The sequence below is a fragment of the Lynx rufus genome, unplaced genomic scaffold (assembly GCF_022079265.1).
Source record: "Lynx rufus isolate CCGP_SWC_20201006 ecotype Redwood Valley unplaced genomic scaffold, mLynRuf1.p SCAF_5, whole genome shotgun sequence".
NCBI classification, from domain to species: Eukaryota; Metazoa; Chordata; class Mammalia; order Carnivora; family Felidae; genus Lynx; species Lynx rufus.
In genome coordinates, this window is record NW_025814867.1 from 144890167 (window position 1) to 144906763 (window position 16597).

The 16597-nt window shown below is 39.4% G+C and overlaps 4 protein-coding genes across 4 annotated transcripts; all 4 read right to left on the bottom strand.

The window, feature by feature from the left end:
- Positions 1-818: 818 nt before the first annotated feature.
- Positions 819-1100, bottom strand: LOC124526912 (keratin-associated protein 21-1-like). The gene has a single exon (XM_047100112.1). It carries the CDS (start codon positions 1098-1100, stop codon positions 819-821), a length of 282 nt encoding a protein of 93 aa, XP_046956068.1.
- Positions 1101-5030: 3930 nt separating this feature from the next.
- On the bottom strand, positions 5031-5258 carry LOC124527302 (keratin-associated protein 21-1-like). The gene has a single exon (XM_047100478.1). The coding sequence runs from the start codon at positions 5256-5258 to the stop codon at positions 5031-5033; it is 228 nt and encodes a 75-aa protein (XP_046956434.1).
- Positions 5259-8901: 3643 nt separating this feature from the next.
- LOC124526913 (keratin-associated protein 21-1-like) lies at positions 8902-9171 on the bottom strand. Its single transcript, XM_047100113.1, has one exon. The coding sequence runs from the start codon at positions 9169-9171 to the stop codon at positions 8902-8904; it is 270 nt and encodes an 89-aa protein (XP_046956069.1).
- A 3864-nt stretch (positions 9172-13035) lies between these two features.
- Positions 13036-13263, bottom strand: LOC124525931 (keratin-associated protein 6-2-like). The gene has a single exon (XM_047098565.1). It carries the CDS (start codon positions 13261-13263, stop codon positions 13036-13038), a length of 228 nt encoding a protein of 75 aa, XP_046954521.1.
- Positions 13264-16597: the final 3334 nt, after the last annotated feature.

Consider the following 16597-nt stretch of genomic DNA (forward strand, 5'->3'; position numbering starts at 1 on the left):
GTGACTAATATCAATTTCACAAACTCAATATATGCAAACAAATGTGTTTGCACTTGCATCGAAATGCAGATGACATGATACCACATTTTTATTCTACTTATCCTTTCCTTAGTTATTCATCCATCATCTGAGTCTGCTTCCAATTTCTCATTAATCCTGGGAACTCTCTTCCATTCCATTTATCCTTTAAGTGCTCAAGCCACACCTCTGCTCCTTTGGGCTTCTGTCACAGCCTCCTGAAGAGGTGACATCCCACCTCATCTTTCCCCTTCACCTCCATTCTAGATACAGTGTGATTTTCAAGACTCAGTTCTGAAATACTGTGTGAGGGCTGGGTATGAAGGATGCAAGAAATAGGTGGAGAAGACATTATCTCTGATGTACATAAGAGAAGAAATGCTTGTATTGTATCAAGGAGAAAAGTCGAGGGTTCATGAAATATATTGTCAGCTGGATTTCAAGAGACACCATAACACCTCAAAAAAAGGAGTAATTCACAGGCAAGAACACAGAGATGTGTTAGAAGCAAAGAACCATTTTTATTGAGAATAAGGGATTTGCCTAGCTGTGGAATGTTAGGATCATTGCCACTATCACAAAACAGAATCCAGATTAAGGGAGTAAAGCCCAACATATGGAAAACAGTAAGATGATACTACACAGCCACAAGATGCCATCCTACAAATGTTAATGGTGGTCAAATCTTCTACAAAGCATGCAATTTCTTAGATATAGAAGTCTTGGGGTATGGATTCTTGAATCAGCCTTCTCTTAAGGCGTGTCATTTCAGAAGCAAGTGGGGTTTGAACAGTGATGTTCTAGCAGCAAGAAGAATAACATCTTCTATAGAAAAATGGCCGGTAGGCACAGCAGCTGGAGCCATAGCCACAACCACAGCCATATCTGGGGCCATAGCCACAGCAGGAGCCATTTCCACAGCCAGAGCCACAGCCATACCATGAGCCATATCCACAGCCATATCCAGTACCATAGCCACAGCCATAGCCTGTTCCATAACCACAGCCATAATAGGGGCCACATCCACAGCCATAGCCATATCCGCAGCCATAGCCACAGGAGTTGCCGTAGTTGCAACACATCTTGTCAAGAGAAGAGAATTCACGTTGGTTGCGAGAGGATGTGGTGAAGTGCGTGTCTTCTACTAGCCTTGGACCTTTATATACTGCCAGTAATTGACAGAGCATGCCATTCATCCCCTGACTTACCCAACAAATATGTAAGCAACTATGCTGTGCCAGTAACTGTCAACAACCAGCAATTTCTTGGGTAAAATAAACTGTTTATTTGGGGGTGACTCTCATTTTATTTAAAGAGCAACAATTTTTTTAACTTTATTTATTTTGAGAAATAGAGCATGAGCAGAAGAGAGGCAGAGAGACAGAGGGAGAATCCCAAGCAGGCTCCGCTCTGTCAGTGCAGAGTCCAATCTCATCAACTCAAGAACCATGAGATCATGACTTGAGCTGAAATCAAGAGTTAGATGCTTACCAGACTGAGCCACCCAGGTGACCCTATTTAGAGAGCAGCATTTTAATTTACTCTGCCAAAGAATTATCTCAGTAGCATCATGTGCTCTACATAGAACAGATACCAAACTTCAAAACCTCCTATCTTTTCATATATTTCATATAACAAGTTTAGGGGGAATTTAGGAAAATTTTGTCCCTCTTGATCTCTCCTCCTTCTCAAAACATCTACCTCTGCCCTTGGGGAAGGAAATAACTCCCAACTCCTTTCTGGAATCATCACAACTTCTTGCCAGGCTTCTTGCACTCAGATACCTACTGTATATGCACACTGTCTCCTTGTGGGAGAAACCAGGGATGATGATAATATCAGGGCACAGAACAACCCCCAACAACATTGAAAGATCTAATGTCAGATGTCAATAGTGCTGAGATTCTGAAACCTTGGTTTATAACATCGCATCTGTAAATTACGTTCTTTCTTTTTTTTTTTTCATTTTTTTAATGTTTATTTATTTTTGAGAAAGAGACAGAGCACGAGCAGGGGAGGAGCAGAGAGAGAGGGAGACACAAAATCTGAAGCAGGCTGCAGGCTGCGAGCTGTCATCACGGAGCCTGACGCGGGGCTCGAACTCACAAACCGCAAGATCATGACCTGAGCTAAAGTCGGACGCCCAATGGACTGAGCCACCCAGGTGCCCTAGGTTCTTTCTTTATTGCTGTCTAAGTCCAAATATTCCTTTCTTCTCAACTAAACCAAGCATCTGACCTTTCCATCAGCAGATGTGTAGTTAAAAAAAAAGTTGTTTACTTTTTGTTTGTGATGTTTTTGGTTATTTTTGTTGTCTAAGTCACTATTTTCAGATTCAGGCACAATCCAAAATTTAACTTTTTACTATAACAGCTATGAAATCCGTGTTGGAAGTACAAACTCAGGAAGATTATTCCTTCTACTCCACTTTCAAATTTCAACAACAAAGTAATGAGTGCCAACAAGTCCTTTCTCAAGTGCTTTCAACAGAGATTTTTCATAAAGCTGCTGATTTTCTTTTCTGAGAACTTTAATTATTAGACATTTTTCCTTCAGTTAAGAATACTTCCAACTGACTTTTCTTATACTGGCCACTGGTCTGTTTGATTGCTATGTGTCATCACTAACAAGAAGCTTAAAGAAAACATATCCCACGCAATTGTTCTTTACCTTTTATTTTCTCTCCTTTTCTGTCAGTCTTGAAATTCGACATGACAAATTCTAATGCAAAGGTTATCTAGAATAGACATGTTAATTTTCAAAAACCCACTTTCTGGTCACAATATGCCTGATCTATTGAAAATCATTCCTATATTTATTGCATTATTTCTAGTACATTTCCATTCAGATCTCTAGATACTGATCCATAACAGCAGAAAAAAATCTATATTTTGTGTATCTCTGAGTCACAAGTTGTAAGTAGAGTGCCTGGCATGTAATTTGAAATCAATCAATATTTCCACCGATAAAAACAGATGCATTAAAACAAAATATGTTCTAACATTGGAGTGTTCCCATTTTACTCAAGCTGAAACTTTCAAATGTTCTGTGACTAAGAGAGTCACAAATTTCACATTTTGAAGATATGTGTTAGCTTACAAAGACATATTTCCAGAGGTATTAGTTACCTTAAATGTTTCATAAATGATCGGCACTTCACTACACATGTACATTTTGATATACATGCCTAATTAATGATATTCTGCCCTCCTCCAGAAAGTATTCAATGACAAGGACATAAATGAAACCATAAGTTAGATGTTCAGTGAACTTCATTATTAGAATTCCCTACCCATCTTTGTAGGGTTTCCCCACTCATATTGACCCAAAGGACAGTCAGTCCCCATATCTGACTTAAAGATGTTCCATCTGTGAAAAATGCCCAACTCTTGAAAGAAACCATGTCTCTTCATCAGCAGAACACGTTATATCCTGGGCATAGCCTCACTCCAGGGCTGACCTTGATGGCAGCACTATCTTCCTTGGAATTGGCCATGTTGTGGAGTCTCCAAGCTCCAGGTACCTCAGACTCAGACTTTATAATGACCCTTGTCATGGAGATGAGTTAGAGAGTCGCTTTTCACTGCTGGCTGAATTTGACCTTGAAAAATATTTTCTACTGTAGGATCTAAAGGTTAGAGTTCTGGAATGGCACATGAGGAAAGGACATTGAAAACAGACCCCAACAAACTAGTAGGTTCTCAAACTCAGAAAGAACTGGGCTTTACATCCCATTCTTATATCTGTACCAAGTAATGCCGTAAATGCTACCATTAAAGCACAGGTCCTTGCTTTTCTCAACTGAAAATTGTGGCAGCACTGATCATACCCAAAACTTAATGAATTTCTTTTCCGCCCTTTTTATTTAGTGCTGTCCTTTCTAGTCATTCTGTCAACTTGGATCAGTTCATTTGATACAAAACATCAAAATACCTCCCTGAACTATCTCTCCAATATTTCAACCTTCATTGTCTTCCCCAAGAAGCTGTTTTATTCCCTCCAAGCAAATTATGTGTCTAAATTTATCATAATTAATTTGTAAAATATTTATTAAAACCAACAAAATGTATACACTCTGAGGGTAGGAAATTCATCTACAATTTTTCTACTGTGTATTCAGTGTGTTGGATGGTTCTCTTTCAAACACATTCAAAAGTATTTGTCAATTAAGTAACTTAAATCAATTTCCTCAAACTCAATTTATGCCAACAAATATATTAGCAAATCCATCCAATTCAGATGATATGATACCATGCTTTTATTCTAACGTACCCTTTCCTTGGTTCTTTACACTTCAGCTGAGGCAGCTTCCAATTTCGCAGAAATACCAGAAACTCTCTCTTCCATCACATTCACCCTTTAAGTGATCAGGCCACACCTCCTTTCCCTTGGGCTTCTGTCACAACCTCCCAAGAGGTGCCATCCCTCCTCGTCCTCATCTTTTCCCTCCACATCCATTCTACGTACAGTGTGATTTCCAGGGCACAGTTCTGCAATACTGTGTGATTTGTGTTGGAGTGTTAAGGATATGAGACTTAGGTGGAGAAGACATTATATCGATGCATGTAAGAGAAGAAATGCTTGTAGGATATCCAGAGAGAGACCCGGGTACATGAAATATATTGTCAGCCCAATTTTCAAGAGAAGCCATAAAACCTCAAGATATGAGGCTTTCTCAAAAGAGACTAGAGACATTTGATAGAAGGAATGAAACATTTTTATTGACAATAAGGGGATTACCCAAATGTGGAATGTATGGATCCACGACACAGTCACAACACAGAATGCATACTAAGGGAGTAAGAACAACACTTTTTGGATAACTGTTAGATGATACTCCATAGCCTCAAACCACAAGATGCCATGCTACAAATGTTACTGGAGGTCAAATCTTCTATGACACATGCAATGCTCTCGATATATAAATCTCGATATATAAATATAGATCTTTGAATGAGCCTTCTCTTAAGGCATGTCATTTCAGAAGCAAGTGGGGCTTGGACAGTGATGTTCTACCAGCAAGAGGAATAACATCTTCTATAGCAAAATGGCTGGTAGCCACAGCAGCTGGAGCCATAGCCATAGCCACAGCCGTATCTGGTGCCATAGACACAGCCAGACCCTGAGCCATAACCACAGCCATAACGGAGGCCATAACCACAGCCATAATAGGGACCACATCCACAGCCATAGCCATATCCGCAGCCATAACCACAGGAGTTGCCGTAGTTGCAACACATCTTGTCAAGAGAACAGAATTCACGTGGGTGTGAGAGGATGTGGTGAACTGTGTGTCTTCTACTAGCCTTGGACCTTTATATACTGTCAGTAATTGGCAGAACATACCATTCATCCCCTGACATACCCAACAAATATGTAAGCACTTCTGATATGCCACTCACTGTCAACAATCAATAAATGTCTTGGGAAATGTGACTTCATTCTGTTGGAGTCTCTAGTTATATTTAAAGAACAGCATTTTAATTTGCTCTGCCAAATAATTCTCTCACTAGAATCATGTGCCATACATAAAACTGGTATGCATCTTCACAACTTGCTGTCATTTAATTTACCTTACATATCATCGTTGAGGGACATTTAGGAAAATTTTGTCCTCTTGATCTCTCCTCTTTCCTAAGCTATCTACCTGTCCGCATAGGGAAGGAAATAACTCCCATCTCCTTTCTGGAATCATTGCAAATTTTTGGCTGCCTTCTCACACCCAGATACCTACTGCAGATATCTACTAGCTCCAAGTGTGATAAACGAGGGTGATGCTAATTCCAGCCAACAGGATAAAGCCCAACAACACTGGAACATCTGCTGCACAATGCCAATAGTGTTGAGATCTAGAAACCTTGGTTTGTAACCTCACATCTATATATTCTCTCTTTACTGGTGTCTAATCCAAATACTTCCTTTTTTCTCAACTAAACCCTTTATCCAATCATTCCATTACCAGACATGAAGTCAAAAGGGAAGGAAGGAAGGAAGGAAGGAAGGAAGGAAGGAAGGAAGGAAGAAAGGAAGGAAGGAAGGAAGGAAGGAAGGAATAAATTAGAAAGAAAGAAAAGAAAGAAAGAAAGAAAGAAAGAAAGAAAGAAAGAACAGAAGGAAGGAAGGAAGGAAGGAAGGAAGGAAGGAAGGAAGGAAGGAAGGAAGGAAGGAAGGTAGGTGTCCCTGTTTTTTGTTTGTATGGTTGTTTCTTGGGATGTTTCTGCTCATCTTGGGTGTCCTGGCTTTACATCAATCACCTTTCCATGAATCTGGCAGAATCCAAATTTGTATTGCTTTTTACTGTGACAACTATAAAATCCAAGCTGGAAGGGAGAACAAACTCAGGAAGATCATTCCTTCTACTCCACGCTAAAATTTCCCATCAAAGAAATGTGTGACATCCAGTCTTTTACTCAATGCTTTCAACTGGGAATTTCATAAAACTGCTGATTTCCTTTCCTGTGATCTTTCCTTGGTTGACAGTATTTCCTGCTACATTTAGACTGGTCTATCTGATCACTCTGCTGTAATTCACCCCTTACCAGAAGTTTAAGGAAAATATACCCACTACAATTGTTCTTTAGATTATTTTTTTCTACTTTTCTAGCATTCTTGAAATTCACAACTATAAGCTCTAATGCACAAAATACCTAGAATACACACTTTACTTTTCTAGCATGCTCTTTCTTGTCACAATACTCCCGAACTATTGGAAAAGTTGTCTAGCTTTCTTGCAGTATTTCTAGTAACTTTCCATTCAGGTTTCTGAAAACAGATCCATAATGACAGAAAAATAATCTCTTATTCTGTGCACCCCTCTTTACCGATGAAGTAGAGCCGGGCACATAATTTGAATTCCGTCAATATTTCCCCAGGAAAGAAGTGCATTAAAACAAAAAGGTGTTCAAGTGTTGGTGTGCCATTAGAAGTTATAAGATAATTCTATGTATTATCACAATGTTCTCATTCCATTATACTCTTTCCATCCTGAAAGTCTCAAAAGTTTTTAACTAGTGAGACTCAAATATCACATTTTGAGGATACTTGTCAGTTTATGAACACCTTGTGACAGATGTGCAAGTTATCTTATACCTAATAAATTTTCGACACTTTATGGATATGTAAATTGTGATATAAATGCCTAACTGATGATGTTCTTCCCTCCTTCAGAAAGCCTTCAAAGACAAGGAACAATATGGAACAATGAGTGATTTTAACAAACTGTAATTATTAGAATTCCTTTCCCCTGTCTGTAGGATTTACCCACCCTTGACTAACCCAGAGCACAGGAAGTCCTCAGAACAGACTTAGGATATTCCATATTGAAAACTTCAAACCCTTGACACAAGCTCTGTTTCTTCCACAGCAGGACAGTTAATATCCCCGGCATAGCCTCATACCAGGGCTGAACTTGATGGCAGGGTTATCTTCCTTGGAATTAACCATGTTGTGGATGGAGGCTTTTAGCTCCAGTGTCCTCAGACTCAGACTTTCTGCAGTGACTTTTGTCATGGAGATGAGACAGTGAGTCATTTTTTCTGCTGGTAGAAATTGAGTCTGAAGAGACTTTTTTCTGATGTATGCTCTGTTAGAGTTCTGGAAGGCACATGAGGAAAAGACACTTTGGTAAGAACCCAACACAATTGTAAGCTCGCAAACTCCCAATCTATCCCTTGCTTTTTTCCACTACAAATTGTGGCACCACCAATCATACCCCAACCTTCATGAATTTCCCTTTCCCTTTATACTTACAACTGTTCTTTCTAGTATTTCTTTCAAATGGCATCAGTTCATTTGACACAAAATGTCAAAATACCTCCTTGAACTATCTCTGCAATCCTTCAGCCTGCAATCTCTTCCCCAGTAAGATGTCTTATTGCCTCCATAAGGATGATCTCTCCAAATTAATTTCAACTAATTCCTACTTATTTTTAAATATCGCCATGAGAATGTCAACACTCTGAGAGCAAGAAAGTGTTCCACAATATTCCTCCTGTATCTTCAGTGTGTAAGATAGTTCCCTTTCAAAAGCATTCTAAAGTATTTGTGAGTTAAGCGACTGAAATCAATTTCCTCACTCTCAATATATGCCAACAAATACATCCGGACTTCCATTAAATTACAGATGATACAATACATCTTTTTTCTAAATTATCCTTTCCTTAGATCATTAGACACCTGAGTCCATTTCTAATTTCTCATTAATCTGGAAACTCTCTCTTCCATTCTATTCATGCTTGAAGTACTCAGGCCACACCTCCTCTCCCTGGAGCTTGTCTCACAACCTCCAAAACAGGTAACATCCCTCCTTGCCTTTCCCCTCCACCTCCATTCTACATAGAGTGTGATTTCCAGAAGAAAGTTCTGAAATACTCTGTGATTTGTGTTGAGTTGTGAGGGCCTGGGCATGAGGGGTGCAAGGCACAGGTAGAAAAGGCATTTTCTCTGATGCACATAAGAGAAGAAAGGCTCCCATTATATGAAGGAAGAGCCCTCATGTTCATGAAACATATTGTCACCTAGATTTTCAAGAGGCATCATAATACCCCAAAAAAGGAGTAATTCATAAGCAAAATCACAGAGATATATTAGAAGCAAAGAATCATTTTTATTGAGAATAAGGAATTTGCCCAACTGTGGGGTGTTAGGCTTGTTGCCACAGTCAGATGACAGAATCCAGAGTAAGGGAATAAAGACCAACATTTAGAAAACAGTCAGATGATATCACACAGCCTTGAGGCACAAGATGCCATTCTAGAAATGTTGCTTGGAGGTGAGAGCCTCTGTGAAGCATGCAATTTCGTGGATATAAAAATGTGAGGTATGAGTCCTTGATTCAGCCCTCTCATTAGATGTGTCTTATTTAGAGGACAATGGGGTGATGTTCTAGCAACAAGAAGAATAACATCTTCTATAGCAAAATGGCCGGTAACCATAGCAGCCGGAGCCATAGCCACAACCACAGCCATATCCGGGGCCGTAGCCACAGCAGGAGCCATATCCACAGCCATATCCACAACCAGAGCCACAGACATACCGGGAGCCATATCCACATCCATAGCCAGGTCCATAATTCCAGCCATAATAGGGGCCATAGCCACAGCCGTAGCCATAGCCACAGCCATAGCCACAGGAGTTGCCGTAGTTGCAACACATCTTCTCAAGAGAAGAGAATTCACGTGGGTGGTGAGAGGATGTGGTGAACTGTGTGTCTTCTACTAGCCTTGGACCTTTATATACTGTCAGTAATTGGCAGAACATACCATTCATCCCCTGACATACCCAACAAATATGTAAGCACTTCTGGTATGCCACTCACTGTCAACAATCAATAAATGTCTTGGGAAATGTGACTTCATTCTGTTGGAGTCTCCAGTTATATTTAAAGAACAGCATTTTAATTTGCTCTGCCAAAGAATTCTCTCACTAGAATCATGTGCCATACAAAAAACTGGTATGCATCTTCACAACTTGCTGTCATTTAATTTACCTTATGTTCATGGTTGAGGGACATTTAGGAAAATTTTGTCCTCTTGATCTCTCCTCTTTCCTAAGCTATCTACCTGTCCCCATAGGGAAGGAAATAACTCCCATCTCCTTTCTGGAAGCACTGTAAATTTTTGCCTGCCTGCTCACACCCAGATACCTACTGCAGATACCTACTAGCTCCATGTGTGATAAAGGAGGGAAGATGCTAATTCCAGTCATCAGAACAAAGCCCAACAACACTGGAACTTCTGCTATACAATGCCAATAGTGTTGAGATCTAGAAACCTTGGTTTGAATCTCACATCTCTATATTCTCTCTTTATTGGTGTCTAATTGCAAATACTTCCTTTTTTTCTCAACTAAACCCTTTATCCAATCATTCCATTACCAGACATGCAGTCAAAAAGAAAGGAAGGAAGGAAGGAAGGAAGGAAGGAAGGAAGGAAGGAAGGAAGGAAGGAAGGAAGGAAGAAATGGAGGTGTCTCTGCTTTTTGTTTGTATGGTTGTTTCTTGGGATATTTCTGCTCATCTTGGTTGTCTATGCTTTACATCAATCACCATTTTATGAATCTGGCAGAATCCAAAATTTGGATTACTTTTGACTGTGACAACTAAAAAATGCAAGTTGCAAGGGAGTACAAACCCAGGAGAATCATTGCTTCTACTCCTCACTAAAATTTCCCATCAAAGAAATGTGGGACATCCAGTCTTTTCCTGAATGCTTTCAACCAGGAATTTCATAAAACTGCTGATTTCCTTTCCTGTGATCTTTCCTTAGTAGACATTTTTCCTTCGGTTGACAGTATTTCCTACTACTTTTAGACTGGGGTATGTGATCCCTCTGCTGTGATTCATCCCTTACAAGAAGTTTAAGGAAAATATGCCCACTACAATTGTTCTGTAGCTTAATTTTCACTACTTGTCTACCATTCTTGAAATTCACAACTATAAGCTCTAATGCACAAAATCCCTAGAATACACAATCTGCTTTTCTAACACCCTCTTTCTTGTCACAATACTCCTGACCTATTGAAAAAGTTTTCTAGCTCTACTGCATTATGTCTGGTACCTTTCCATTCAGGTTTCTGAATACAGATGCATAATGGCAGGGAAAAAAGTCTCTTATTCTGTGCACCCTTCTTTCCAGAGAAAGTACAGCCTCACACATAATTTGAATCCCGTCAGTATTTGTCCAATTAAAAAATGCATTAGAACAAAACCGTGTTCAAATGTTGGTGTGCCATTTAGAAGTTATAAAATAATTCAATACATTATCGCAATATTCTCATTCCATTCAACCCGAAAATCTCCAATATTCTTGGACTAAGAGAGTCTCAAATTTCACACCTTAAAGATAGTTGTCTGGGGGTTGCTGGATGGCTAGTTGGTTAAGTGTCCAACCTCAGCTTAGGTGATGATCTTACGGTTTGTGAGTTCGAGCCCTGTGTAGTGCTCTGTGGTGACAGCCTGGAGACTGAAGCCTGATTCAGATTCTGTGTCTCTTTCTCACTCTGCCCCTCCCATGCTGACACTCTGTCTCTCAAAAGAAAAAAATAATAAATAAATGAAAAAAAAAATCCAAATAAATAAATAAATAAATAAATAAATAAATAAATAAAGTTGTCTGTTTGGGAACACATAGTTCCATATGTTCTTCTATGCCTTATAAATAACCAGAACTTTACTAGATATGTAAATTATAATATACGTGCCTAATTGATGATATTCTTCCCTCCTTCAGAAAGTCTTCAAAGGCAAGGAACATAATGGAACAATGAATAGGTTTTCATCAAACTGTAATTATTAGAATTCTTTTCCCTTTTTGTATGATGTACCCATCCTAGACTAACTCAGAGCACACTCAGTCATCACATCAGATTTAGAATATCCCATGTGTTCCAGATTTAGACTATTCCTATCCCATATATTCCATCCCTTGAGAGAAGGCTTAATTCTTCATCAGCAGGACACTTAATATACAGGGCATAGCCTCCATCCAGGGCTGACCTCCATGGCAAGGCCATCCTCCTTGGAATCTGACATGGTTTAGAGTCCTGGCTTAGGATCCTCACGCTCACACTTTGTGCACTTACCTTTGCCATGCATATGAGTCAGTGATTGGTTTTTCACTGCTGGTTGAATTTGAGTCTGAAATACATTTTCTATGGTAGGATCTAAAGGTGAGAGCTCTGGAATGGCACCTGAGGAAAGGACACTGAAGTTAGACCCCAACAAACCGAAGGTTCTCAAACTCAGAAAGGACTGGGCTTCTCCTCCTATTCTTGTATACGCACCAGGGAAGACACTAAAGGACACCATTAAAGCCCTACTCCTTCCTCTTTTCACTGAAAATTGTGGCACCATTGATCATACCCAACACATAATGAATTTCTCTTCCCCTTTCTGCTTGGTACTGCCCTTTCTGGCCAGTCTTTCAACTTGATCAGTTCGTTTGACACTGAACATCAAAGTACCACCCCAAACTATCTCTCCAATATTTAATGAACCTTCATTCTCTTCCCCAGGAAGCTGTTTTATTCTCTCCAAGCAAATTATGTGTCTAAATTTGTCATAATTAATTTGTAACATATTTATTAACACCAACAAAATGTAAACACTCTGAGAGTAGGAAATTCATCTGCCATTTTTCTACTATGTATTCAGTGTGTCAGATGGTTCTCTTTCAAACACATTCAGAAGTATTTGTCAGTTAAGTGATTTAAATCTATTTCTTCAAACTCAATTTATGCCAACAAATATATTAGCAAATCCATCCAATTCAGATGATATGATACCACGCTTTTCTTCTAACGTACCCTTTCTTGGTTCTTTACACTTCAGCTGAGGCAGCTTTCAATTTCTCATGAATGCCAGAAACTCTCTCTTCCATCACATTCATCCTTTAAGTGATCAGGCCACACCCCCTTCCCCTTTGGCTTCTGTCACAACCTCCCAGGAGATGCCATCCCTCCTAGTCCTCATCTTTTCCCTCCACATCCTTCTACCTAGAGTGTGATTTCCAGGGCACAGTTCTGCAGTACTGTGCTAGAGATATGAGACCTATGTGGAGAAGACATTATATCGATGCATGTAAGAGGAGAAATGCTTGTATGATATCCAGAAAGAGACCCGGGTACATGAAATATATTGTCAGCCCAATTTTCAAGAGAGGCCATAACACCTCAAGAAACGAGGCTTTTCAAGAAAGACTAGAGACATTTGATAGAAGGAATGGAACATTTTTATTGAGAATAAGGGATTTGCCCAAATGTGGGATGTTTGGATCCTTGCCACAGTCACACCACAGATTCCATACTAAGGGAGTAAGACCAACACTTTGTGGAAAAGTGTTAGATGATCCTCCATAGCCTCAAGCCACAAGATGCCATGCTACAAATGTTACTGGAGGTCAAATCTTCTATGACACATGCAATGTTCTCAATATATAAATCTTGGGGTATACATCCTTGAATGAGCTTTCTCTTAAGGCATGTCATTTCCGAAGCAAGTGGGGATTAGACAGTGATGTTCTAGCAGCAAGAAGAATAACATCTTCTATAGTAAAGTGGCCGGTAGCCACAGAAGTTGGAGCCATATCCACAGCCAGAGCCACAGCAGGAACCATATCCACAGCCGTATCCTGAGCCATAGCCACAGCCATAACGGAGGCCATAACCACAGCCATAATAGGGACCACATCCACACCCATAGCCATATCCGCAGCCATAGCCACAGGAGTTGCCATAGTTGCAACACATCTTGTCAAGAGAAGAGAATTCACGTGGGTTGCGAGAGGATGTGGTGAACTGTGTGTCTTCTACTAGCCTTGGACCTTTATATACTGTCAGTAATTGGCAGAACATACCATTCATCCCCTGACATACCCAACAAATATGTAAGCACTTCTGGTATGCCACTCACTGTCAACAATCAATAAATGTCTTGGGAAATGTGACTTCATTCTGTTGGAGTCTCCAGTTATATTTAAAGAACAGCATTTTAATTTGGTCTGCCAAAGAATTCTCTCACTAGAATCATGGGCCATATGTAAAACTGGTATGCATCTTCACAACTTGTTGTCATTTAGTTTACCTTATGTTCATCGTTGAGGGACATTTAGGAAAATTTTGTCCTCTTGATCTCTCCTCTTTCCTAAGCTATCTACCTGTCCCCATAGGGAAGGAAATAACTCCCATCTCCTTTCTGGAAGCATTGCAAATTTTTGCCTGCCTTCTCACACCCAGATACCTATTGCAGATATCTACTAGCTCCATGTGTGATAAAGGAGGGAAGATGCTAATTCCAGTCATCAGAACAAAGCCCAACAACACTGGAACTTCTGCTGTACAATGCCAATAGTGTTGAGATCTAGAAACTTTGGTTTGAATCTCACATCTCTATATTCTCTCTTTATTGGTGTCTAATTCCAAATAATTCCTTTTTTTCTCAACTAACCCTTTATCCAATCATCCCATTACCAGACATGAAGTCAGAAAGAAAGGAAGAAAGGAAGAAAAAATTAAAGGAAGGAGGGAAGGAAGGAAGGAAGGAAGGAAGGAAGGAAGGAAGGAAGGAAGGAATTAGAAAGAAAGAAATAAGAAGAAAGAAAGAAAAAGAAAGAAAGAGAAAGAAAGAAAGAAAGAAAGAAAGAAAGAAAGAAGAAAGAGAGACATAGGAAGGAAGAAAGGAAGGAAGGAAAGAAGGAAGGAAGGAAGGAAGGAAGGAAGGAAGGAAGGAAGGGAAGAAGGGAGGAAAGAAAGAAGGAAGGTGTCTTTGTTTTTTGTTTGTATGGTTGTTTCTTGGGATATTTCTGCTTATCTTCGTTGTCTAGGCTTTACATCAGTCACCATTTTATGAATCTGGCAGACTCCAATATTTGCATTATTTTTACAGTAACCACTATAAAATCCAAGCTGGAAGGGAGTACAAACTCAGGAAGATCATTCCTTCTATTCCACGCTAAAATTTCCCATCGAAGAAATGAGTGACATCCATTCTTTTCCTGAATGCTTTCAACTGGGAATTTCATAAAACTGCTGATTTCTTTTCTTGTGATCTTTCCTTGGTAGACATCTTTCCTTCAGTTAAGTGTATGTCCTACTACTTTTAGACTGGTGTATCTAATCACTCTGATGTGATTCAACCATTACAAAAATTTTAAGTAATATATAGCCACTACAATTGTTCTTTAGCTTAACTTTCTCTACTTTTCTACCATTCTTGAAATTCACAACTCTAAACTCTAATGCACAAAATCCCTAGAATACACACTCTGCTTTTCTAACACCCTGTTTCTTGTCACAATATTCCTGAACTATTGGAAAAGTTTCCTACTTTTCTTGCATTGTTTCTAGTACCTTTCCATTCAGTTTTCTGAATACAGATCCATAATCGCAGAAAAATAATCTCTTCTTCTGTGCACCCATCTTTCCCTATGAAGTAGAGACTGGTACATAATTTGAATTTCGTCAATATTTCCCCAGTAAAGAAATGCATTAAAACAAAATCGTGTTCAAGTGTTGGTGTGCCAGTACAAGTTATAAGATAATTCTATATATTATCACAGTGTTCTCATTCCATTCAACCTAGAGTCTCAAATGATTTTAAGTAGTGAGTCTTAAATCTCACATTTTGAGGATAGTTGTCAGTTTATGAACACCTTGTGACAGATCTACAACTTATCTTATATACCTGATAATTTATGGACCGTTTATGGATATGTAAATTGTGATATAAACGCCTAACTGATGATGTTCTTCCCTCTTTCAGAAAGCCTTCAAAGACAAGGAACATAATGGAGCAATGAGTAGATTTTAAAAAACTGTAACTATTGGAATTCCTTTCCCTTGTCTGTAGGATTTACCCACCCTTGACTAACCCAGAGCACAGGCAGTCCTCAGAACAGACTTAGAATGTTCCATATTGAAAACTTCAAACCCGTGACAGAAGCCTTGATCTTTCCACAGCAGGACACTTAATATCCTGGGCATAGCCTCATGCCAGGGCTGACCTTGATGGCAGGGTTATTTTCCTTAGAATTGGCCATGTTGTGGATGGAGACCTTTAGCTCCAGTGTCCTCAGACTCAGACTTTCTGCAGTGACTTTTGTCATGGAGATGAGACAGTGAGTCATTCTTTCTGCTGGTAGAAGTTGAGTCTGAAGAGACTTTTTTCTCATGTATGCTCTACTGTTAGAGTTCTGGAAGGCATATGAGGAAAAGACACTTTGTTAAGAACCCAATACAATAGCAAGCTCGCAACTCCCGAACTCCCTTGCTTTTTTTCCACTACAAATAGTGGCACCACCAATCAAACCCCAACCTTCATGAATTTCTCTTTCTCCTTTATACTTACAACTGTTGTTTCTAGTATTTCTTTCAAATGGCATCAGTTCATTTGACACAAAATGTCAAAATACCTCCTTGAACTATCTCCGCAATCCTTCAGCCTGCAATCTCTTCCCCAGTAAGATGTTTTATTGCCTTCATAGGGATGATCTCTCCAAATTAATTTCAACTAATTCCTACTTATTTTTAAATATCGCCATGAGAATGTCAACACTCTGAGAGCAAGAAAGTACTCCAAATTTTCCTCCTGTATCTTCAGAGTGTAGGATAGTTCCCTTTCAAAAACATTCTAAACTATTTGTGAGTTAAGTGACTGAAATCAAATTCCTCACTCTCAATATATGCCAACAAATACATCCGGACTTCCATTAAATTACAGATGATACAATACCACAACTTTCTTCTAAATTATCCTTTCCTTGGTTCATTAGACACCCGAGTCCATTTCTAATTTCTCATTACTCTGGAAACTCTCTCTTCCATTCCATTCATCCTTGAAGTACTCAGGCCACACCTCCTCTCCCTGGAGCTTGTCTCACAACCTCCAAAACAGGTAACATCCCTCCTTGCCTTTCCCCTCCACCTCCATTCTACATAGAGTGTGATTTCCAGATGAAAGTTCTGAAATACTCTGTGACTTGTGTTGAGTTGTGAGGGCCTGGGCATGAGGGGTGCAAGGCACAGGTAGAAAAGGCATTTTCTCTGACGCACATAAGAGAAGAAATGCTCCCATTATATGAAGGAA

Coding starts and splice junctions, on each gene's coding strand:
- LOC124526912 (XM_047100112.1), bottom strand. CDS start 1,100: ATGTGTTGCAACTACGGCAACTCCTGTGGCTATGGCTGCGGATATGGC.
- LOC124527302 (XM_047100478.1), bottom strand. CDS start 5,258: ATGTGTTGCAACTACGGCAACTCCTGTGGTTATGGCTGCGGATATGGC.
- LOC124526913 (XM_047100113.1), bottom strand. CDS start 9,171: ATGTGTTGCAACTACGGCAACTCCTGTGGCTATGGCTGTGGCTATGGC.
- LOC124525931 (XM_047098565.1), bottom strand. CDS start 13,263: ATGTGTTGCAACTATGGCAACTCCTGTGGCTATGGCTGCGGATATGGC.